Source organism: Saimiri boliviensis, chromosome 8 (genome assembly GCF_048565385.1).
Source record: "Saimiri boliviensis isolate mSaiBol1 chromosome 8, mSaiBol1.pri, whole genome shotgun sequence".
In the NCBI taxonomy this organism is placed as follows: domain Eukaryota; kingdom Metazoa; phylum Chordata; class Mammalia; order Primates; family Cebidae; genus Saimiri; species Saimiri boliviensis.
This window is the reverse complement of record NC_133456.1, coordinates 106,775,037-106,798,541: the sequence shown is the minus strand read 5'-3', so window position 1 is coordinate 106,798,541 and position 23,505 is coordinate 106,775,037. Positions and strand designations below refer to the sequence as shown.

General features: G+C 43.8%; 2 protein-coding genes and 2 non-coding genes across 4 annotated transcripts in view; 3 read left to right on the top strand and 1 right to left on the bottom strand.

Moving 5' to 3' along the window:
* Positions 1–4,036: 4,036 nt before the first annotated feature.
* On the bottom strand, positions 4,037–21,487 carry CDNF (cerebral dopamine neurotrophic factor). Its single transcript, XM_003930628.3, has 4 exons — positions 21,300–21,487; positions 12,897–13,024; positions 10,782–10,923; positions 4,037–5,845 (listed from the first exon to the last, which is right to left on the bottom strand). The coding sequence occupies exons 1-4, from the start codon at positions 21,412–21,414 to the stop codon at positions 5,667–5,669; spliced, it is 564 nt and encodes a 187-aa protein (XP_003930677.1). The 5' UTR covers positions 21,415–21,487; the 3' UTR covers positions 4,037–5,666.
* Positions 9,170–9,276, top strand: LOC120367714 (U6 spliceosomal RNA). The gene has a single exon (XR_005582029.1). It is a non-coding gene; the product is annotated as a U6 spliceosomal RNA (small nuclear RNA).
* On the top strand, positions 17,354–17,469 carry LOC120367696 (U5 spliceosomal RNA). Its single transcript, XR_005582014.1, has one exon. It is a non-coding gene; the product is annotated as a U5 spliceosomal RNA (small nuclear RNA).
* Positions 21,488–21,758: 271 nt separating the features above from the next.
* Positions 21,759–23,505, top strand: part of HSPA14 (heat shock protein family A (Hsp70) member 14) — a 32,809-nt gene continuing 31,062 nt past the window's right edge. The window contains exons 1-2 of the mRNA XM_003930625.3: positions 21,759–21,916; positions 23,365–23,445. Of these exons, the coding sequence (XP_003930674.1) occupies positions 21,860–21,916; positions 23,365–23,445 (138 nt within the window). The 5' untranslated portion in view covers positions 21,759–21,859. The remainder of the gene's footprint in view (positions 21,917–23,364; positions 23,446–23,505) is intronic.

Below are 23,505 nucleotides of genomic sequence, written 5' to 3'. Positions count from 1 at the left end.
ACCGCCAGGACCGTGGTTCTCAAACTTGGCTTCACACTAAAATCACCTGGGAAACTTTAAAAAAAAAAAAAAAACACTGACCCCTGGACTCTCTCGCCCCTCTTAACTACCACACACAAATGGAATTTCTTGGTCTAGGGAGTGGCCTGGCCCTTGAGATGTTTAAACATTCCCCAGGTGACTCTGATACACAGCACAGATTAAAAGCCACTGGGCAAGGAGGTAAAAATCCACATTTAAAGTGTGTACTTTCAAACCAATCCATTTTACTCACAATGAACTGCCTGACTTCTGCCAACTACCACACTTGAGATTTTAGTTTGTCCATTTCACATAGCCCACTGGTGAACGTTGGAAATTCAGCCTCAGGTCTGCCTGTTCAATCCCAATTCTTAAAACTTATGCCAGTGAAAAACATAATGCATGTTACTCATTTCTTTTTCTGTAGATCTTTGTTTTGTGTTACCAGAAAATAATTATTATCAAGGGAAGAATAACTTCATGCACTTCAATTTTAAGTTTAATCCCTTGTTGAAACTACAAACTTAAGATTTCCATATTAAAACAAAAAGGGGAAGACACTAAAATAAACGATAGAGACTAATCAGAAAGTTTCTAAATTCATAATGATGGTGTACCCAAGAGGATTTCCCTTTGGCTGTTCTGCTTTAAACACACAGTGGAAGAATGGCTACTGAGAATCATTTCTTTTGGGTGAGACTTAAGATCAAAATGCACATCTGTCTGCTTAGAAATGACACTGATCAAGAGGTATTCCAACCCATAGATGGGGCCTTTGGATCATAAAATCCTCTCCTGTTTAGGGATCCACTCATTAATATTTTCTTGTCTTATATGCCAAGCTAATTTGGTCTAAATTTAAAACACTTTTTAGTGGAGTGTGTATTACAGATTATCCACACCCAAATGAAAAACTATAAGTTTTAGATTGTGCTCCAAATGTTATATCTGCTCTGCCATGTTTATTTAAGAGCCAAAGTAAAGGGTCTTCTGCTTGGAATTTTTGAAATTGAGACTAGATCTGAAATAATGCCTGTCCTAGATTACTACTGTTGAGGCAGGAGAATAGGGTCTGGAGGCAGGCAACCTAAGGCCAATTCATGCTGATTTCTTAGAACTAAATCAAAAGGAAAACCCCAACTTTCCGAACCTAAGTAACAAAGGACCAGAGGCTACTCCCTCTGCAACCACCCCCCTACACCCCCACCCTGTTTCTGGGTGGCAGATGAAAAATTGGAAGTACCTCTGATTGGTTGCTTCCCACAACCAATCAGACAGTTGCACAGGAGTGTAACTTTGTAACTTCACTTCAGCCTCTGATTGGTTACTTTCCACAGCCAATCAAACTGATTTGCAGGATGTCTTCATTTGCATAGGAATGTAACTTTGTAACTTCAGCCTCTGATTAGTTGCTTTCTGCAACCAATCAGACTGATCATGGGCCACTACTTCATTTGCATGGAGTATATACCAAGTGGCCAATGGAAAACCTCTAGACTCTAGAGTCCAGAGTATTTGGACCCCAGAAGATCCTGTAACTGGGCCTCTTAAGCCACTTGTTCTGGCTGTTCCCACTCTGTGAAGTGTACTTCCATTTTAAATAAATCTCTGCTTTTTTTGCTTCATTCTTTCCTTACTTTGTTGTGCGTTTTGTCCAATTCTTTATTCAAAACGCCAAGAACCTGGACAACTTGCAGTCAGAGACGCTCCACCAGTAACACTGTTTAGATGAAAGGTTTTTGTTCTTTGGTTTTGTTTTGTTTGAAATGGGGTCTCGCTCTGTCTCCCAGGCTGGAGTGCAGTGGCATGATGACAGCTCACTGCAGCTTTAATCTCCTGGGCTCGAGTGATCCTCCCACTTCAGCCTCCCAAGTAGCTGGGACTCAGGTGTGTACCACAACTCACAGGTTGTTTTTTATTTTTATTTTATTTTTTATTACCCAGGTAATTTTTTATTTTTTGTAGAGACAGGGTCTCACTATGTTGCTCAGGCTGATCCTAAACTCCTGGGCTCAAGCAATCCTTCCACCTCAGCCTCCCAAAATGCTGGGATTATAGGTATGAGTCCCCACACCTGGGCTGGATGAAAGTTTTTTAGCCTAGAGTTTTGACACTTTTGTCAGAATGTCTGACTCCTAAATCTTGAATACTTAATGGATTTAGGGTGGGAAATACACATAAAAAAATGCATATACACACAAACACATGCACAATAAGAGGAGTAATGATTAAAAATTAAAATGGAAAAATAGTATCTACTTCTCAAACCAAAAAAGAAGGAAATGCGTAATTGCCTACATCTGTGGAAGATGCAAAGAGCAAGGAGAAGCAAGAGTTATTGAGGGTATGATCACCGGGCATTATCACTTAGATGCAGGGTTAGGAAATATTTATGCTGTGTGGCAGAGACGATTTGCGGCCACAGACAATTTCCTCCTTCTTCCTCAGTAACAACAACAACAAAAATCTGATTTTATTTGGGTAGCAACAAACCCAACCAAAAGATGCTATTTCCTGAACTCCTTTGCAGCCAAGTCAGACATGTGATTAAGTTCTTGGTCAGTGATTTAACCTAGCAATCCCATTACTGGGTAGATACCCAAAGGAATATAAATCATTCTGTCATAAAGACACATGTAGCTAGGCATAGTGGTTCACACCTGTAATCCCAGCACTTTGGGAGACTGAGGCAGGTGAATCACTTGAGGTCAGGAGTTCAAGACCTAGTCTGGCCAACATAGTGAAATCCTGTCTCTACTAAAAATACAAAAAATTAGCTGGGCATGGTGGCATGCACCTACAGTCCCAGTTACTCGAGAGGCTGAGGCAGGAGAATCACTCAAACTTGGGAGGTGGAGGTTGCAGTAAACCGAGATCGCGCCACTGCACTCCAGTCTGGGTTGCAGAGGGAGACTTCGCCTCAAAAAACAAACAAAATTTTTTTTAAAAAAACCTTTTTAATAAAAAAAAGCTCTGGTCAATGGCATATAAGCAGAGTGTTAAGTGGGATGTGAGGGTGGGAACAGAGGCAGGTAGAGGGAGGGAGTCTCCCTTAAAGAAGTAGGCTCAGGGCTGGGCGCGGTGGCTCACGCCTATAATCCCAGCACTTTGGGAGGCCAAGGTGGGTGGATCACCTGAGGTCAGGACTTCAAGATCAGCCTGGCCAATATGGTGAAACCCTGTCTCTACAAAAGTACAAAAAATTAGCCCAGTGTGGTGGCAGGTGCCTGTAATCCCAGCTACTTGGGAGGCTAAGGCAGGAGAATCGCTTGAACCCAGGAGGCAGAGGTTGCAGTGAGCTGAGACCATGCCATTGCACTCCAGCCTGGGTGACAGAGCAAGACTCCATCTCAAAAACAACAACAACAACAACAACAACAACAACAAAAACAGACTAAACACCATGGATATAAATGACTGGCTGGGCACTGTTCCTATTACCTCAGTTTGTATCCTGAATAAAAAACACAGAACTACAACCCGATTTTGAGGTCGGGCATCAAACATAATATTTTCAAACAACGTGTTTGTTCGAAATGCAAAAATAAAAAGAAATATAAGGGTTATAAGAAGTTTTTTTAAAAAAATTTTGGAGAGGCCAGGAATGGTGGCTCATGCCTGTAATCTCAGCATTTTGGGAGGCTGACGCGGGTGAATCACTTGAGGGCAGGAGTTCAAGTTCATCCTGGCCAACATGGCAAAACCCCATCTCTACTAAAAATACAAAAAAATTAGCCAGGCATAGTGGTTCGTGCCTATAATGTGAGATACTCGAGAGGCTGAGGCAGGGGAATCACTTGAACCCTGAAGGTGGAGTTTGCAGTGAGCTGAGATTATGCCACTGCACACCAGCTTGGGCAACAGAGTGAGAATCTGTCTCAAAAAAACAAAACACAACCAAAAAGTAACTTTGGTTTTTTGAAGATATAATTCAAAATAAAGTAGATGCTTTACACATGATGATCAAACTGCCAAAATTCAGAAACAATAATCACTTTGACTCTTCATTGTACCCAAGCTTTTTTATTCTCACTTTTCAGTTACATCATATATATATCTCCTCAGGAACCACTGACTCTGACAAGTTCAGTTGCAGGGCAACTCCCCAGCTGAAAATTCATTTACCTCTGCAACATTTAAAAGTAAATATTACGCTTTCAATATATATTTTAGTCTGAAAATTTCTCCTCTACTCCCTGAAAAAAAAAAAAAAAAAAAAAAACACACACACAGTCAGAGAATGCAATTCTTTGAATGAACAAGATGGGCTTTTTTTTATTTTTCACTTATTTCTTGCAGGGTTTTGCTCTGTTGCCCAGGCTGGAGTGCAGTGGCAGAATCACAGCTCACTGCAGACTCCACCTCCTGGGCTCAAGCGATCCTCCCACCTTAGCCTCCCAAGTAACTGGGACTACAGGTATACACTATCATGACCAGCTAGTTTTACATTTTTTATGGAGACAGAATCTCATTCTGTTGCTCGGGCCAATCTCTAACTCCCAGACTCAAGCAATCCTTTTGCCTTGGCCTCCCAAAGTGCTGGGATTACAGGTGTGAGCCACTGTGCCTGGCAAACAAGCTGTGTTGAATTAATTAATTTAAGTTAATTTTCAAATAATTTTTCTACAGTAGTTTTTAAAGATATAATATACATACAATAAAATGCCCAGATCTTAATTTTTCTACCAGATGACAATCTTGTTAACCCATGTAATCCCCATGCCAATCAAAGATGTATGATATTCCCATCACTCCAGAAAGTTCCAAGGAAATGTTTTTCTAGTATTCCCCGGGTCTACCTACCACACAGAGGCAGACACTTCTACCGTGGGTTTCTTATTCTTATGTGACCAGAAAATGGAACCAGAAATGATTTTACAACTGAAAGCTGATAAAATAGCCTTAAGACTGGTAAAGTTCCAAGTTGCCTATGGGTGTTTTTAATATGCTTTAATCTTCTATCAAAAACGTATCTGATATGTGACTGTAAGGAATGAAAAAGGCCTTGAGCTTGGTTCAATTAACAATGTAAATGTTGATTCAATTGCCAAACATTGGCTATACTTATATAGGTTCTTGATCTCTCTATTTTCTTCAGGTAGGTTTAAGTAGGTTTTCTTCCAAAGGGATACCAAAGAGAGCTACAATGTAGAGTGAAAACAGAAAATGTACTTTAAAAAAACTTTCAATTATGTAAAAGTTACTATTTGGGATTGAAGTTGGGCATTAGATAAGCTAACTGTTTGTCTTTTGTTGCAGTCCAGTATACTTTAAAACTGCATCCAGAGAGCAGTCTCTGAATGACTTCCTCTTTCTTGGAATCCATTTACTTCATCAATTTGTCAGTAGTTCACTTTTCCCAGTTTTAGGAGACAAGCAATGAAAACCGACATAGTCCTTCCAAGAAACTTATGAGAAACGAGTTTTCAGGTTTTGGTACATTGCAAATATAAGTTATCAGTTGTATTAGTTTTACTCATAAACCCACATAACAAAATTCAACAAAATTCTGAGGCCTACTACCAACACAAAAATCGTAAGACCAAATATGATGCATTCCTCTGTTACCCTTAATTCACATGTCCATATCCTAGAGAGTCATTTTTCTCTCTAATTACAAGTTACAACTGTGCTGGTGTTGGAAATCAGAGCTCTGCTTTGGGGTGTGTTGCTGCATACTTGGGGGCGAGCTCTTGGATCAGGTTGACATAGTCAGTTTTTTCCGCACAGGCCCTGCACTCCTCCCCCCAGCTCTGCAGGATCTGTTTCAGCTCTGCCACTCTCATCTTCCTCAGGTCAACTGATGCCAAGTCCACTTTTTTTTCTAAATGACAAAAAGGAAAACGCCAATTACAAAACAAAAACAAAAACAAAATCCCTATGAATCACTTCGAAAGGCATATAGTTTGCTTATCTTGGTGCTGACTACCCTATGATCCAAGGCTGAGAACGATTCCAATTTCCCTGGAAACCAAGGCACACCCAAGGAAAATTGGGTACAGCATCCCTCTCTACCAGTGGGGTCTGCTTCGGCAGATTCAACCCACTGTAGATCAAAAATATTCTAAACAAATTAAAGATAACAATACAACAATTAAAAAATACAAACAGGGCCGGGCACGGTGCCTCACGCCTGTAATCCCAGCACTTTGGGAGGCTGAGGCGGGAGAATTGCTGGAACCCGGGAGATGGTGGTTGCAGTCAGCTGAGATAACACCACTGCACTCTAGCCTAGGAGACAGATGGAGACTCTGTCAAAAAAAACAAAAAACAAAAAACAGTGTAACAACTATTTACAATGAATGATATGGTTTGGATTTGTGTCCCCTCCCAAATCTCACATGTAATTGTAATCCCCACTGTTGGAGGAGGGGCCTGGTGGGAGGTGACTGGATCATGAGGCTGAATGTCCCCCTAGCTGTTCTCGTGATAATAAGTTCTCACGGGATCTGGTTGTTTACACGCTCTTCCTCCTGCTGTGGTCATGTAAGACATAGCTCTTCCTCTTTGCCTTTTGCCATGATTGTAAGTTTCCTGAGGCTCTCCAGCCATGCTTCCTGTACAGCCTGCGGAGCTGTGAGCCAATTAAAACTCTTTTATTTATAAACTACCCAGTCTTAGGTAGTTCTTTACAGCAATGTGAGAACAGACTAATACAAATACCGCTTTCATTGTATTAAGTATTATAAGTAATCTAGACAAGATTTACAGTATACGGGAGGGAAGATGTGCAAATACTTAAGCATCAGAATTTTAGTGTCCAAGTAGGGTCTCAGAACCCATCCTGCACAGGTAATGAAGGACAACAGTGTAGACAAAGCTTCTGGGGATAATTTGTGTTTTTAATTTAACTTTCTTTCCAAGTTTTGAAGCCTATGTAGTTCCGCAATGTTTACTGCAGTTTGAAGCATTCTCAGGATCAGTATTCCTAAAACAAATAGCACTGTATCCAAATTGCTGCTGTTAAGGTAACAAGAAGGAAAGCCACAAAAGGCCTTCAGTTCCTCTGGGATGGCCTTGGTTTGTGGCCAACTTGGAAAGCCATAGATTGTAATTAACCAGCAAAAAGTTATGGTTCACTTTTTCTAAGAAGTTGTATCTTCGGCAAAGCAAATGAGCATACACACAACAAAGCACGATGGAGTTTTATGCAAAAACATAAAGAAATGCAAACATGTGAATAAGATTAGGAATATTCTTGTTGAACCTTAATTGTTTGGGATCTCTGTTTTGAAACTCACCTGATGCCTGGCCCCTCCTGGGATTAGGTTGCTAAATTATCGCAGCATGTATAGCCCTTTGTGTTATTCCCCCTTCTCCAATGTTAGTGCTTTGGTGCCAGCCAACCTGGCTCCTAAAATTCTTGCCAATGATAACTTATCACCAACATTTAACCTGCTCTAGCAAGACTACTATTTCTCTGTTTATAGACTATGTGCAGAAAATATCAGGAACTCAGCTACTTCTCAATTGCTGAAAGAAATAGGAAAAAAAAAAGCCTAAAATAGAAAGAAAATTAAGCTCATCTGTAATGTACCAATAATTATAATTTTCCTATCAGAAAGGCATACTTTTCTTTCCAAAGAAAAGTCTAGACGGGCATGGTGCCACACATCTGTAATCCCAGCAACTCAAGAGGCTGAGGTAGGAGAATCTATTGAACGCAGAAAGTTGAGGTTGCAGTAAGCAGCGATCATGCCACTGCACTCCAGCCTGGGCAACAGAGCAAGACTCTGTCAAAAAAAAAAAAAAAGCGTCTTTCACCCCTCCCTGCTTGTCCAGTGTTCACTTTGTCCATGAATAAAACATTTAAGTTTATTTATTAAACAAGTAACGGCCGCGTAGAATTTTTTCAGCTTGACTTCTCTTAAAAGTTCTTTCTCTTTTTCACCTCTGCATAGTAGCACACAGCATTTAAAAACATTAAAAACCGACTATTTGTCAAATGATTTGTGAAAACTTTCCAGTAACCCTGTTCTAATTTAAAAGTTGGATGTTAAAAGCTTTTTTTATTTGGAGGGTCAGCTATACTCTGTGCTCCAGAGAACCCTTAAATTTTTATAGTGATTTCCTATCCTTTTTAAACACAATGCAAGCAAACGGAAACATTCTTTCAGGTCAAAAACCAAATGACACCTTCCTCACTGAAAACATACTCCAAATCTACAGTGATCTTGCTTGCTAATTTCATGGCTGATTGGACTGAATAGTTTTTTAAAGTAGAAACTTTTACAGCCCAAATTATTCATTTTCCACAGCACAAAGGTCCCTGTTTAATCTTATCTTTCCTGCTAACAATGGTGGGGAGGATAATTTAGAACTATTAGTCTATTCAAGTAAGAGGCTGAAGGAGAAAAATATTTGTTATGTCAATGTCAGTAGTTTCTATAAGTTTTTCTGGTGTCCTGTAGAAAAATAATTTTAAAAAAACAAAAAGACCTAAAGGCCCTAAAACTCCAAAGTGAGAGTCCATACAAAGATTAAAACTAGTTCGGCCAGGCGCAGTGGCTCCTGCCTGTAATCCCAGCACTTTGGGAGGTTGAGGTGGGCGGATCACCTGAGGTTGGGAGTTTGAGACCAGCTGACCAACATGGAGAAACCCTGTCTCTACTACAAATACAAAAATTAGCCTGGCATGGTGGTACATGCCTGTAATCCCAGCTACTCAGGAGGCTGAGGCAGGAGAATCGCTTGAACCCTGGAGGTAGAGGTTATGATGACCTGTGATCACACCATCGCACTCCAGCCTGTTCAACTAGAGTGAAATTCCTTCACTAAAAACAAACAAAAAACAAAAAAAAACCTGACTCATAGCTCCCCAAGGGCCTCTAGTGGCCATTAGATAGTCATTTCTTCTCAGTAATATCTGATTTGTTTTTCTATAGCAGGCGTCCCCAAACTACGGCCCGCGGGCCGCATGTGGCCCCCTGAGGCCATTTATCCGGCCCCCCGCCGCACTTCAGGAAGGGGCACCTCTTTCATTGGTGGTCAGTGAGAGGAGCACAGTATGTGGCGGCCCTCCAACGGTCTGAGGGACAGTGAACTGGCTCCCTGTGTAAAAAGTTTGTTTAAGGAGCCCTGTAAGATCTCTTGCATATAGGAAAAGTTATCCACAATAAAATTGCTGAACTAAAAAATCATCACAGGTGTGTTCGCTTCGGCAGCACATGTACTAAAATTGGAACGATACAGAGAAGAGTAGCATGGCCCCTGTGCAAGGATGACATGCAAATTCGTGAAGTGTTCCATTAAAAAAAAAAAGTCATCACAGTTGTGTGATATTGGCTTTATTTTATTTATTTTAGTTTTATTTTATCTGTTTATTTTTCAGACAGTGTTTCACTCTGTCACTCAGGCAGGAGTGCAGTGAAAAAATTCATGGCTCACAACAGCCTTAACCTCCCAGGCTCTGGTGATCTTCCCACCTCAGCCTCCTGAGTAGTTAGGACTATAGGCGCTCAATGCCACACCTGGCTAATTTTTGTATTTTTGTAGAGACGGGGTTTCAGCATGTTGCCCAGGCTGGTCTTGAACTCCTGGGCTTAAGCAATCTGCCTGCCTCAGCCTCCCAAAGTGCTGAGGTTACAAGCATGGTTACAAGCATGAGCCGCCGCGCCTGGCCAGGTTTGTGAATATTGTTTATGTGGACTCAGTGATTTCCGCCACTATTTCATGGCTTGGAAGCCAATAAAAAAGGGACGCCTACTCTAATAACTTCCCTGGAAGGTAGGGCTTATGCTTTGCACGTTGGGAAATAGGTTGTCTTTGGTAACTTCCAACCTGAAAGCTGTTTAACGCTAGCTATGTGGCTTGGTGCTAGGACTATTACACAGCTATGTTGGAAAATAAGACTAAACGAACTTAGACATGGATGCTAATTACTTAGGCAGTTGACAGTACTACACTGGGCATGTCATGTAAAACAATGACTTAAGCAAAAGAAATGAGTGGGATTTCAGGTGTCAAGGATAGGCTGAGGAAAGAATTTCCCATCCTTTTGGGATACTCACTCAATCTACCCAAATGTCTAGCCCAGATACAAACCCACAATAAAAGAATAGATCTATCCATGTGAAATGTTTGGGGCCACGGACAATGTTTTAAAATAGGACATCTCCTGGCAGGGCAGGCGTAGCTGCTCTCTTTATATGTTGCAATTTTCCTTGACATACATATCTGGCATTGCCTTGGTGTGTTAGGAGTTTAAACTCTGTGATTCCAGTGGTGATTTTAACCTAATGCTGATTTCTTTTGTTTTGTTTTGTTTTTTTGAGATGGAGTCTTGCTCTGTCATCCAGGCTGGAGTGCAGAGGTTCATTCTTGGCTCACTGCAACCTCTGACTCCCTGGTTCAAGTGATTCTCCTGCCTCAACCTCCCGAGTAGCTGGGATTACAGGCACGTGCCACTGCACCCAGCTAATTTTTGTGTTTTCAGTAGAGACAGAATTTCACCATGTTGGCCAGGATGGTCTCGATCCCCTGACCTTGTGATCCACCCGCTTCTGCCTCCCAAAGTGCTGGGATTACAAGCGTGTGCCACCGCGCCTGATCAACCTAATGCTGATTATGCCTGTACTATTTATTTGTCGTCCCTCAAAGAAACTCAAATGGTCATAGGTACCATTCATCAGCCCAGCAAGTTATTGCTGAGTGATGAATTCCTTTCCTTCTAACACTGAACTTTTAGAAAACATGGCCCCAAGTTTAGAGGTCTGACAATCCATCGGGCATGTTGGGGAAAACACTGGGCTGTGTTATACCATATTTCAGCTCACAGATCTGGCTGTCCAACTTCTTCAGCTTCTCACAAATCTTCATTGCAGGCATATGCACACTCATTGGGCGCGTGACTTCACTTAAGATCTTTGTGGCTGCATCTTGTGTGGCTCCCAGATAATAGCACTGAAGGAAAATGAAGAGAATTGAGTGTTCCAGACAATGAAGACAGCAAGGAATGCAAATACAGTATCAAGAAGTTAGAAAGAGGTGGGCTGAGAGCGGTGGCTCACGCCTATAATCCCAGCACTTTGGGAGATTGAGGTAGGCAGATCAGTTGAGGTCAGGAGTTCGAGACCAGCCTGGTCAACACAGTGAAAACCCATCTCTGCTAAAACTACAGAAATGAGCCACGCTTGCTTGCTTGAACCCAGGAGGCAGAGGTTGCAGTGAACCGAGATCGTGCCTCTGCACTCCAGCCTGGGCATCAGAGAGACTCCATCTCAAAAAAAAAAAAAAAGGAAGAAAGAGGTTAACCTCATTTTCCTGGTCCAGCTATTAAATTTTAACTTCTGCTGACTAAGCCGCCAGGAAACAAGTGACTGTTCTCGTGATCATCCTAATTAGGAGTGCCTACAATTCACATGGTGTTAAAAGACTAATGAGAAGAACCAACACTTACTAAGCGTTTTCTCTGTGTCAGGTGCTGCTCTTAATGTTTTAAGGAATTAACTTATTTATGCCTCACAACAGTCCTGTGAAGTAAGTACTATTATTATCTATATTTTATACCCAAGCCAATTGAAGATCCCCCTATCTAGCAATAGAACAGACAGAATTATGAAGTCCAGCACACTGGCTCTAGAGCCCACGTCTTTTTCCATCAGGCAATTCTGACATTCAAGTTCCCTGACTTCAGAATTTTACATTTAAAAATACGAACATTGGCTAGGCATAGTGGCTCACACCTGTAATCCCAGCACTTTGGGAGACCAAGGCAGGTGGATCGCTAGAGCTCAGGAGTTCCAGGCCAGCCTGGGCTACCAGACAAAACCCTGACTCTCCAAACATAAATAAATAAATAAATAAATCCAAAAATTAGCTGGGCATGGTAGCATGTGTCTGTAGTCCCAGCTGCTTGCAAGGCTGAGGTCGAAGGATCACTTGAGCCTGAGAGGTTGAAGCTGCAGAGGGCGAAGATCACACCACTGCACTCCGGCCTGGGAGACAGAGGGATCTCCCTCAAAATAATATAGATAGAAAGACCTTAATGATACGGATAAATGGCATGAGCTTTACAACACATCCATGGTGACAAGTCAACATGCAGATGTAACTGACAATCTGACAATATTAGGCAAAAAGGAATTGGCCCCAAATTGTCTTTAGTGGTATAAAACAGTGTATTGAAACAAGCCATATGTGTATACCCAGGAAACATTACATTCGTCTCATTAGAAGAAAGTATAAATAATTAATTATGTATAAATAAAAATGTAAAATATTTTGATAAGTTTGACTAATTGTCTCGGTAAGAAATGGTAAGCCCATTCACTCTTAACTCAGGATGGTAAATTCTCATTAGGAATTCAGTTTCATAATTTCATTTAAGAAAACATAGAATTGGGCTGGGCATAGTAGCTCATGCCTGTAATTCCAGCACTTTGGGAGACTGAGGCAGGTGGATCACTTGAGGTCAGGAGTTCAAGACCAGCCTGGCCAACATGGAGAAACCCTGTCTCTGCAAAAAAACACAAAATTAGCTGGGTGTGGCGGCACACGCCTGTAATCCTAGCTACTCAGGAGGCTGAGGAATGAGAATGCTTTGAACCCAGAAGGTGGAGGTTGCAATGAGTCGAGATTGTGATACTGCACTCCAGCCTGGGCAACAGAGCAAGACTCTGTCTTGAGAAAAGAAAACATAGAATTGGTTGCCTGTGGTATACTCAGAAAGCAAAGTACAGCTGGAAATATTCTGGATGAAAACACACAGAACTACATGTCACTGGAAGATGGATTTCTGTCTGCTGCATGCTCTACAACGGACATGCTTGAGGCAATCACGTAAGTAGGAGAACATCACGTCTAAGAAGAGAAATGAAACTATTAGCAGTTTTCTTCAAGCACATGGGAAAAATGAAAGGTGAAATTTACCGTACCAGGCGGTTTTCTTTTCCTTTGGTAGCCAAGCAAAAGCTGATCAATTCTTTCTCTATAGTGTCCAGCGAAAAGTTAACTCCTCTGTCTCTCAACGACTTGTAGAATCGGTTCAAGAATTCTTTACATACTAGAAGGAACAAACAAACATGTCTGTATGCACAACTTAAAAACTACCACACCTATGCGTATGACCCACTAACCACATTAAAAAGTCCATATGGCTCAACGCCTCATGACAATGGGTTCAACTGATTTTGGGCCCAGGCATGGTGGCTCACACTCATAATTCCAGCACTTTGGGAGGCAGCAGCAGGAGAACCACTTGAGCCCAATTTGAAACCAGTCTGGACAATATAGTGAGACTTTGTCTCTACTACCAAAAAAAAAAAAAAAAAAAAAAAAAAAATACCAGGCATGGTGGTGGATGCCTGTAGTCTCAGATGTTCGAGAGGCTGAGGTGGGAGGATCACTTAAGCCCGGCATACGGAGGTTGCAGTGTGCTATGATCAAACCACTGCACTCCAGCCTTGGTGACAGAGCAAAACCTTGTCTCAAGAAAATAAAAAATATAAATAAAAAGAATGACTTCAGGCCTGTTGCTATTAGTTTAGTATTAGGCCTAAATGCATTTCATATCAGCTTATTGAATCAATCAATCATTGGAACCAAGTTCTGCCTAAAATGATAACTTTTTCACAAAATTTGGCTAACCCTAAAATAAAAAATAGCTATCTATAGGCTATCACCTTGGGATAGCATAATTGTAAGCACAGAGAAAAAGAATTCTGAATAAGAATCTTGAGTGAAGCCCCTTGGTGGTCTGCATAAGTCTTTATGTTCCATCACTATGAGCCTAAAGTGAAATCAGGCTGGGTGCAGTGGCTCACGCCTGTCATCTCAACGCTTCGGGAAGCCAAGGCCAGAGGATCGCTTGAGACCAGAGTTTGAGACCAGCCTGGGCAATAAAGTGAGACTGTCTTTGCGCACGCCTGTGGTCCCAGCTACTGAGGAGGCTCAAGTGGGAGGCTTGTTTAGGTCATTTCTTCTAGTTCCCTATTTCTTGACAATATTTTCAAGCTTGTTTTTATATCTTTAAACACAATACACATAATTATTTATGATCCATGTCTGAAGTCTTCAGAGTGTTTTTTTTTCCCCTCTAGACAGAGTCATGCTCTGTCGCCCAGGCTGGAGTGCATTGGCACAATCTCAACTCACTGTAACCTCCACCTCCCGGGTTCAAGCAATTCTTCTGCCTCAGCCGCCGAGTAGCTGGGATTACAGGTGTACACCACCATATCCGGCTAATTTTTTATATTTTTAGTAGAGACGGGGTTTCACCATGTTGGCCAGGCTGGTCTCAAACTCCTGACCCCCTGATTCACCCGCCTCAGCCTCCCAAAGTGCTGGGATTGCAGGTGTGAGCAGCACGTCTGGCCCAGAGAACATTTCTATTTGTTGTTGTTTCTATAGTTTCTTGCTCCTGGTGTGTTCTTTGTGTACTTGCTTATTTTGTACTACATGATACTCACAGCTCTCAAAACTTATTTGTGAAGATTGCCTGAAGCCCGAGATGAAGGAGCATTATTTCCAGCAAGGATTTGTGTTTGTATTTCTCAGGGTCTAAGGGCAACTGCCAGGCACTGCTTTAAACTAAATATATATCTTGAAGTTTTTGGACCTCTGATGTGAATTTTGGGAGCAGATACAATTGAGGGATATTTTGTTGTTATCATCTCTTAGTGGTATGTATTTTTTTCTTTTTTCTACTTTGCTCAGTGTCAAGGTAAATTTCCTTATAGTCCCCTATGGGTAGGGAGGGGTTAGGTTTATGTTCTATGTTTCTTTAAACATAAAAAACATAATTTCTTGGCCAGGCTCAGTGGCTCACACCTGTAATCCCAACACTTTGGGAGGCTGAGGTGGGTGGATCACGAGGTCAGAATATCAAGACCAATCTGGCTAACACAGTAAAACCCCATCTCTACTAAAACTACAAAAAAAATTCGCTGGACATGGTGGCATGCACCTGTAGTCCCAGCTACTCAGAAGGCTGAGGCAGGAGGATTGCTTGAACCCAGGAGGTGGAGGTTGCAGTGAGCCAAGATCGTGCCACTGCACTCCAGCCTGGGCAACAGAGCAAGATTCTGTCTCAAAAAAATAAATAATAAATAAAGGAATAAATAAATTAATTAAAAACATAACTGCTATGCCTGATTATTCCAATACCTGAAGCCATTTCAGGGTGTGCCTATTCTGTTTTTTGTCTCAACTGGCTATCACTTATTGTGCCCTTCTTACCTAGGGGTTCATGACTTTTTTAAGTAGGAGCTCTATTTCTTAGAACTTTAACTGTATAAATTATTTGAGGACTAGGTTGAATGTGGGTTCCTGTAAGTAAGATTCACATTTGTTGGCTCGGCTCAGTGGCTCAAGTCTGTAATCCCAGCACTTTGGGGAGCCAAGGCAGGCAGGTCACCTGAGGTCAGGAGTTCAAGACTAGCCTGGCCATCATGGTGAAACCCTGTCTTTACTAAAAATACAAATATTAGCCAGGAGTGGTGGCAGGTGCCTGCAATCCCAGGTATTTGGGAGGCTGAGGCAGGAGAATTGCTTGAACCCGGGAAGTGGAGGTTGCAGTGAGCCGAGATCACACCATTGCACTCCAGCCTGGGCAACCAGAGCAAAACTCTGTCTCAAAAAACAAAATAAAAGCAAGACTCACATTTGCTGATGCCTGAGGATATGATCTACTTAAATTCACTTTCAACTGAATTATCAGTTTAAGAAATTTCAGATCATCCGAGTAGTGTGAATGGGGTCTTCAACCCCTATGTGAACGAGCTCATAATTACGAGTTATCAAGAAAGAGTTGTGTTTTTCGTTTTATTCAGTAAAACATTCAAGTTAAACCATTTCTTTTAGTCTCTAAAGACGGAAATAGGTTGTAGTTATTTTCAGTTCACCTTTTATAATGGTCTTTGGGGTCCTGAATTAATTGGGAGAGGATCTGCTCTCGCACTCTTAACTTGGAAATGCCTGGGATTTGTCTTCATCTTTAGCCCAAACCACAAACACTTTAGTTCGGATCACCTGGCTAACAAATGCTCCAGTGTAAATCCCGCCTCAGTGCTCACTTCAACCCACTGGACTCACACTTCCACTCTGTTGTTGGTTTCTGGGTATACCCTCCCAACTCATACTTGAAAATATTTTCACATTGTTTATTTTATCCAGTATTTTTAGGTGACTGGCCAGTCATGTCATCTTTTAGAGCCTAAAGGTCATATCTTTTTCTTTTTTTTTGAGACAAAGTCTTGCTCTGTCACCAGGGTGGAATGCAATGGTTTGATCTCAGGCAACCTCCACCTCCTGGGTTCAAGTGATTCTCCTGCCTCAGCCTCCCAAGTAGCTGGGGCTACAGATGCGTGCCACCACGCCCAGCTAATTTTTTTATTTTTAGTAGAGACAAGGTTTCACCATGTTGGCCAGGATGGTCTGGATCTCTTGACCTTGTGATCCACCCACCTCAGCCTCCCAAAGTGCTGGGATTACAGGTGGGAGCCACTGTGCTGGACCCCTTATTTCTAATGCTATTAACACGAACAGAATACTAAATATAATAGCCAGTCCCTGGTGTTTTTAACAAATATTTATTAAGCGACTAGAACATGCAAAACTGTATTCTAGATTCTTGAGATTCAGTAATGAAGAAAACAAAGTCCTTGCTCTTGAGAGTTACATCTGATAGAACAAATAAAGGTATAGGTAGCCAAGAGGAAAGATAAACATGGTAAGGAGGATGGAGGGGGACAAGGTAACAGTTTGATTCTAAATGAGTTGATTAGGAAAGGTCTCTTAGACAAAGTGATGTTCGAGCAGACACCTGAAGGCAGTGGAAGAACAATTTAAGTGGATGACTTGAGGAAGAACTCTGTAGGCAGAAGGAACCGTAAGACAAAGGCTCAAACGCAGGAGTGTCCTTGGTGGATTCAAGGACCAGCCAGGGGGCCGCCATGGCTAAAGTAGGAGGGAGACAAGTAGCGAAAGGGATCAAATAGGCAGCAGCATGCCGGGGCGACCAGGACCTTTCAAGCATGGTAAGGACTCTGGATGTCACTCTGAGGAGGGAAGCCATTCAAGGTTTTGAGTAGAGAAGGGCTATGCTCTGACGTGACTCATAAAGGATGTCTCTGAAGGCCACTGAAGAATGGCCTTTCCCAGGAAGCGGGAAAGAAAGCAGGGAGACCAGCTGACCCGTTTAGAGGGTCTCAAAACAGTTGCATCTCTTAGATCAGGATAATAGCCGTCGAGGTGATGGGAAGGGGTTGCACTCTGGACATATCTTGAAGGAAGTGCAAAAAGAATTTACTCATGAACCAGATGTAACATGTTCGAGCCGGGGAGAGAGAGAGAGAAATCAAAGATAATCCCAATAATTTTGGCCGAGAAACTGGAACTGTGGTTTCTCTTCAAATCGTATAAATATTTCGCCTTTTACTAAAGATTTTCGTGGAGAGGAACAATTCTGAGTCTTAATCCAATTTTTTGAGGCCCTGCAGAGGCAGGGCTGATTAAACAATAAAAATAAAATAAAATAAAAAAGGAAAGAAAAGAAATTGGAACTGTGGAGTTGCCATTTGCTGAAATGAGAAAGATTGCAGGAGAAGAAAGTTTATAGTGACAAAAGGAATCCAGCCTTTTCTTTCTTTTCTTTTCCTTTTTTTTTTTTTTTTTTTTTTTTGAGATGGAGTCTTACTCTGTCACCCAGGCTAGAGTACAGTGGCGTGATCTCAGCTCACTGCAACCTCCACCTCCCAAATTCAAGTGATTCTTGAGCCTCAGCTACCGAGTAGCTGGGATTACGGGCACATGCCACCACACCCAGCTAATTGTTGTATTTTTAGTAGAGACGGGTTTTGTTATGTTGGCCAGGCTGGTCTCTAACTCCTGACCTCAGGTGATCGGCCTGCCTCAGCCTACCAAAGTGCTGGCTCACAGGTGTGAACCACCACACCTGACCAGAATCTGGTCTTGACATATGAACTTCAAGATACTTCTAGACATCTGTGATGGTTAGTTTTATGTAGCAACTAAGAGGATGTTTTTGGATGACATTAACACTTAAATTGATGAACTCTGGGTAAAGCAGATTGCCCTCCATAATGTGGGTGGGCCTTACTCAACTAGTTGAGGGCCTGAATAGAACAAAATAGACCAGTCTCCCTAACCAAGAGGAAATTCTCCAGCAGACTCCCTTCAGACTTCATCCATATCATGGGCTCTCCTGGGTCTCCAGCCTGCTTGCCCACAGCGCAGACTTTGGACTTCCTAGCCTTCATAATCTTGTGAGCCAATTCCTTATAATAAATCTCTTTTTATATAGATAAATATTATATATATTAAGGAGATATATTGATACAGACAGATTATATGTTCTCTTTGGTCCTACTGGTTTTATTTCTCTGGAGAACCTTGACTAATATAACATCCAACTGGAAAGAGTGAGAAGGCAGCTAGATGTATATAAATTTGGAGATCAGGTGTAAGATCTAGGATGAATAAATCTTCAAGTCATCAACATTCAAATGGTGTTTTTGCGATGAGACCACAAAGTAAGGGGAAATGGAAAAGAGACAGTCCTGGACCACAGCCTTGTGAAACTCCAATGCTTAGCAAATGGGAAGATGGAAAAGAACCAGAAAAAGTCTGAAAGGAGCAGCCAGTGAGGTAGGATGAGAACAAAGGGTGAGTGTTATTCCAGAAGGCAAGTGAAGACAGTGTTAAAAGGCATGTGTAATGGATCTGCTGTGTTAAATGTGAAAAATGAGATCTCTCTCAATATGTATTTTGCTGAGTTTAATTGGCAAATATATCCAGTATGCAAAGAAGAAACCTACTGTTATGATCAATGCTACAAGTCAGCAGAAACTATCATCAGGCCATGCACAGGGGTTCACACCTATAATCCCAGCACTTTGGGAGGCCGAAGTAGGTGGATCACTTAAGCTCAGGGGTTTGAGACCAGCCTGGGCAACATAGTGAAACCTCATCTCTATTAAAAATACAAAAAATTAGCTGGGTGTGGTGGCATGCACCTGTAGTCCAGGTTCTCAGGAGGCTGAGGAGGGAGGATAACTTGAGCCCAGGAGACACAGGTTGCAGTGAGTTGAGACTGTGCCACTGCACTCCAGCCTGGGCAACAGAGCAAGACTCTGTCTCAAAAGAAAAAAAAAAAAAGAAAGAAAAAGAATCAAACTATCTTCAAAGTCTCCTAGGAACCTCTAACTCTTGTCTCCTCCAAAAAAAAAAAAAAGAAAAAGAAAGAAAAAGAATCAAACTATCTTCAAAGTCTCCTAGGAACCTCTAACTTTTGTCTCCTACAAAAAAAAAAAAAAAACAGTATTGCAGTGCCTCATTGCTCGGACCGTATTTCCCACAGTATACCTTCATATGATTTCTACACCTCAACTATCATTCTGCCAATGTATCATCTAGGTCAGGCGTCCCCAGACTTTTTACACAGGGGGCCAGTTCACTGTCCCTCAGACCATTGGAGGGCCGCCACATACTGTGCTCCTCTCACTGACCACCAATGAAAGAGGTGCCCCTTCCTGAAGTGCGGCGGGGGGCTGGATAAAGGGCCTCAGGGGGCCGCATGCGGCCCGTGGGCCGTAGTTTGGGGACGCCTTATCTAGGTGATGAAGGTTAGAAATACTAACTTGTCCTTTTCAAGATCTACATTTGACTCACTGAAAGATAACCAACATTTTAACACAGCATATACGCATACATTTCTTCAACAAACTGGGTGCCTACCATTTGCCACGCACCATGGTAGCTGCTGGAAATGATGTGGTGAGAGACCCTGTCTTGACTTTCAGAGTGCACTTTCAGAGGAGACCAAAACAATATAAGAAGCGTATTCCATGCTGTGGGAAGACAAAGGAGAGGCACCTGGAGGAAATTTGGAAACCACTGAAAGATACTAAATAAGGAAGTAATATAATAGCCCTGCCAGGGGACTAGGCGGAAGGGAGACAGGTAGCAGGAAGAACAGTTTTGACAATGAGGAGGGGAAAACTGATGAAGGTCTGTGTGTAAGGAGGTCCTGGACTTGCGTAAAGAGAAAAGGGCGGCCGGGCGCGGTGGCTCAAGCCTGTAATCCCAGCACTTTGGGAGGCCGAGGCGGGTGGATCACAAGGTCAAGAGATCGAGACCATCCTGGTCAACATGGTGAAACCCCGTCTCTACTAAAAATACAAAAAATTAGCTGGGCACGGTGGCACGTGCCTGTAATCCCAGCTACTCAGGAGGCTGAAGCAGGAGAATTGCCTGAACCCAGGAGGCGGAGGTTGCAGTGAGCCGAGATCGCGCCATTGCACTCCAGCCTGGGAAACAAGAGCGAAACTCCGTCTCAAAAAAAAAAAAAAAAAAGAGAAAAGGGCAGGGCCAGCCACAGGAGGTAGAATCAATGATTCAGTGATAGATTTGCTGTAAGGGAAAAGGGAGAAAGAGAAGTCTACAAACTAGGCTGGTTGACCCATGATGTCACCGTAAGCATGACAGTAACAGGTTTAGGGGACTAAGACAGGAGGGGAATGATGCCTTTGGTTTTTTGACTGTGTTGATGTTGAGGTATACAGTATCTAAGAGGGGATGTTCACTAGTCAATTGGATGCAAGGCCTGGGACTCTAGAAAGGTCGGTGGATATAAGGTTAGATAATCATTTATTAATTTTTATTTGTTTTGAGATGGAGTCTTGCTCTGTCACCCAGGATGGAGTGCAATGGCACTGTCTTGGCTCGCTGCAACCTCTGCCTCCCAGGTTCAAGTGATTCTCCTGCCTCAGCCTCCTAAATAACTGGAATTTCAGGTGCCTGCCGCTACACCCTGCTAATTTTTGTATGTTTGGTATAGACAGTATTTCGCGATGTTGGCCAGGCTGGTCTCGAACTCCTGACCTCATGATCTGCCCGCCACTCAACTCAACGTCATGGTTTGTTTTTCTCTGGGGAGTCACCAGCTAGCTTGGACTTGAAAGACGTCTTCTGTGCAAGGGGAGGCAAATCTTGCTGGCTGGAAGCAGCAGAATCAATCTGGCGCCAGGATCATCCGAATCTAGCAGTCTTTACATAAACTCTAACCTAAATACAAACCCACCAGCGTTTACCGCTTAAGTTTAATATTCACAGCAACACCACAACGTGGCCTCGCGTTGCCACCAGACCCGGCTTGAGCTTATGCTCGATCTGGGCTGGGGCGATCTAAAACGAGGGGCAGGGCCTGCATTTCCTAGGTGAAATGTTATTTATAGCCAGGGCCAGGAGAAGCCAAAGCAGACAGCAGCTGCCATACAGCGAGGGGCCGCCGCCATGCAAGCAGGTGTCACACCGCTCACCTTCACAGTCGGCCCCCGGCCGCCCCCCGGTCTCCTGGCCCTGCGCCAGAACCGGGTGAGAGACCCAAAGCCCGGCGCAAAAGGCCACCACGGCAGCTGGGCTCGCGCACCACATACTAGACCAGCAGCTTCAACCGCCTCCGCCACCGGCGCCCACTGCCCAGCGCGGTGCGGAAGAGGGCTGAGGAGCAGAGTGCCAGGTTGGAAAGAATCTACCCTTAGTTGCCAGGACACGTGACGCAACTGCACTGAGAGTTTCCATTGGCTTTCACGAAAGGGGCAGGAAGAAGACGGAGCGAAGGAGCCTTTCCCGGCCCACCCCCGCTGCGCGTGCGCACGTGCAGTTCCCCCGCCCGCCCCGAGCACGGAGAGACGCGCTGAAGCTACTCGCCGACTGCGCGTGAAGAAAGGCGGAACCTTCACGCTGATTGGCGGCGACCGGACGCAGGGGGCGGGCGGGAACGTGAAGCTCCGCGGAGCCTGATGGGGCCGTAGGGTGGCTGGTAGTCGCCGCTATTGCGGGACCCTTTCATTTCTGCTGCCGCCGTCCCTGCCGCCTCATGGCGGCCATCGGAGTTCACCTGGGCTGCACCTCAGCCTGTGTGGCCGTCTATAAGGTGAGGGGCTGCGGAGCTGGATTACGGCTTCATGACGGCCACCCGATTCTCTGGCGCGGGGTCATCCTCAGGCTTGAGAGCGGCGTGTCGCCCGCCTAGAGATGTCGTGGAGTGGCGAGGACACTCCGGGGCGAGCGCCCGGCGGGCCCGGCGTCGCCCCCGGCTGCTCCTGCAGAAAGTTCTCTGCTATGCGGCGGAGGCTGCCGGCGACGCAGGCGCGCAGATTCCCAGGGGTGTCAGGGCGGGGGATACTCGGAGGGGTCCCGGGGACTGCGAGGCCGCAGGAGGCCCGGGGGGGAGGGTCCCGGGGACGGCGGAGTGGCTGGGTGCCCCGGGGGACATCGGGGCTGCGAGGATATTTTTTTTTGGGGGGGGGGTCACGTGGAGGTCCTGGCCTCAGGATCCTGGAAGGGGTCTCGCTGACGTCTGGGCTTCAGGATTCCTGTGGGTGGGCGGTCCTAGGGAAGTCGTGGCCGCGGGGTACTTGGAGGTGGTGGTCCTGGGGACTGCAAGGCCGCAGTACTCGCTGCCCTGGGCCCTCAAGTCTAGGCCCAAGAGTGGCGCGGAGGCTGCAGTGTGTAGCTGGAGCTGATGGTCCAGCGAAGCTGCCTGGCTGTGAAGCCAGTTGTGCGTGCCCTATAGAGGTGGCCTTTCTGGAAGGGAGAGCTTGACAGGACTTGTGGCCTTTCTTTCATCAATGGGGATGCAGAAGGAACGATAATCATGAACTGCGCTGCCACTAGTCAGGCGTTTAAATGTCAAATGACTTGTTAGTAAAAGCCAAGGGGAATAATGCCACTTCATTTGTAGAAATAGGGAGAAAAGGACCCGGCGCGGTGGCTCACACCTGTAATCCCAGCACTTTGGGAGGCCGAGGCTGGCGGATCACTTGAGGTCAGGAGTTCGAGACCAGCCTGGCCAACTTGATGAAACACCGCCTCTACTAAAAAGACAAAAAAATTAGCCAGGCGTGTAATCCCAACTGCTCAGGAGGCTCAGGGATGAGAATCAGTTGAACCCGGGAGACGGAGGTTGCAGTGAGCCGAGATCCGCCACTGCAATCCGCACTCCAGCCTGGGACACAGAGCAAGACTCTGTCACAAAAAAAAAAAAAAAAGAAAAAAGAAAAAAGAAATGGTAAGTAGAGAAGTAGGAAAGGTAACCTAATAACAGGCTTCGTCTTGTGTACAGAAAGGTTATTATTACTTTTGATTCAATTGTTGACTTAGCAGAATGAAACCATGAAGCAGTTCTTCATGGAATTATAGGCCTTCTCTAAAAACTAGGAAATTAAATGGTAATTAAATCTGCAAATTAAAAATATTAATAGAGCAGTATTTCTTTCCACACAGATGGCAAAGTAACACTGGTGCACACATGTCTGAATACATCTAATGAGACTGTATTTCATTTCAACAGAACTAATATAGTTGTGTTTTCTTCTCTAGGATGGCCGGGCTGGTGTGGTTGCAAATGATGCCGGTGACCGAGTTACTCCAGCTGTTGTTGCTTACTCAGCAAATGAAGAGGTACTAGTCCCCTCATTTTTGTACTTTCAAAATAATTTAAAATTACATGCATTGTTTTAT

Excerpts from the sequence above, each read along its gene's own strand:
- CDNF (XM_003930628.3), bottom strand. The coding sequence starts at position 21,414 with ATGTGGTGCGCGAGCCCAGCTGCCGTGGTGGCCTTTTGCGCCGGGCTT. Across the intron at positions 13,025-21,299 it reads GCCGGGGGCCGACTGTGAAG|TATGTAAAGAATTCTTGAAC; the intron begins GTGAGCGGTGTG and ends TGTTCCTTCTAG. Across the intron at positions 5,846-10,781 it reads GATCTGTGAGCTGAAATATG|AAAAAAAAGTGGACTTGGCA; the intron begins GTATAACACAGC and ends TTTGTCATTTAG.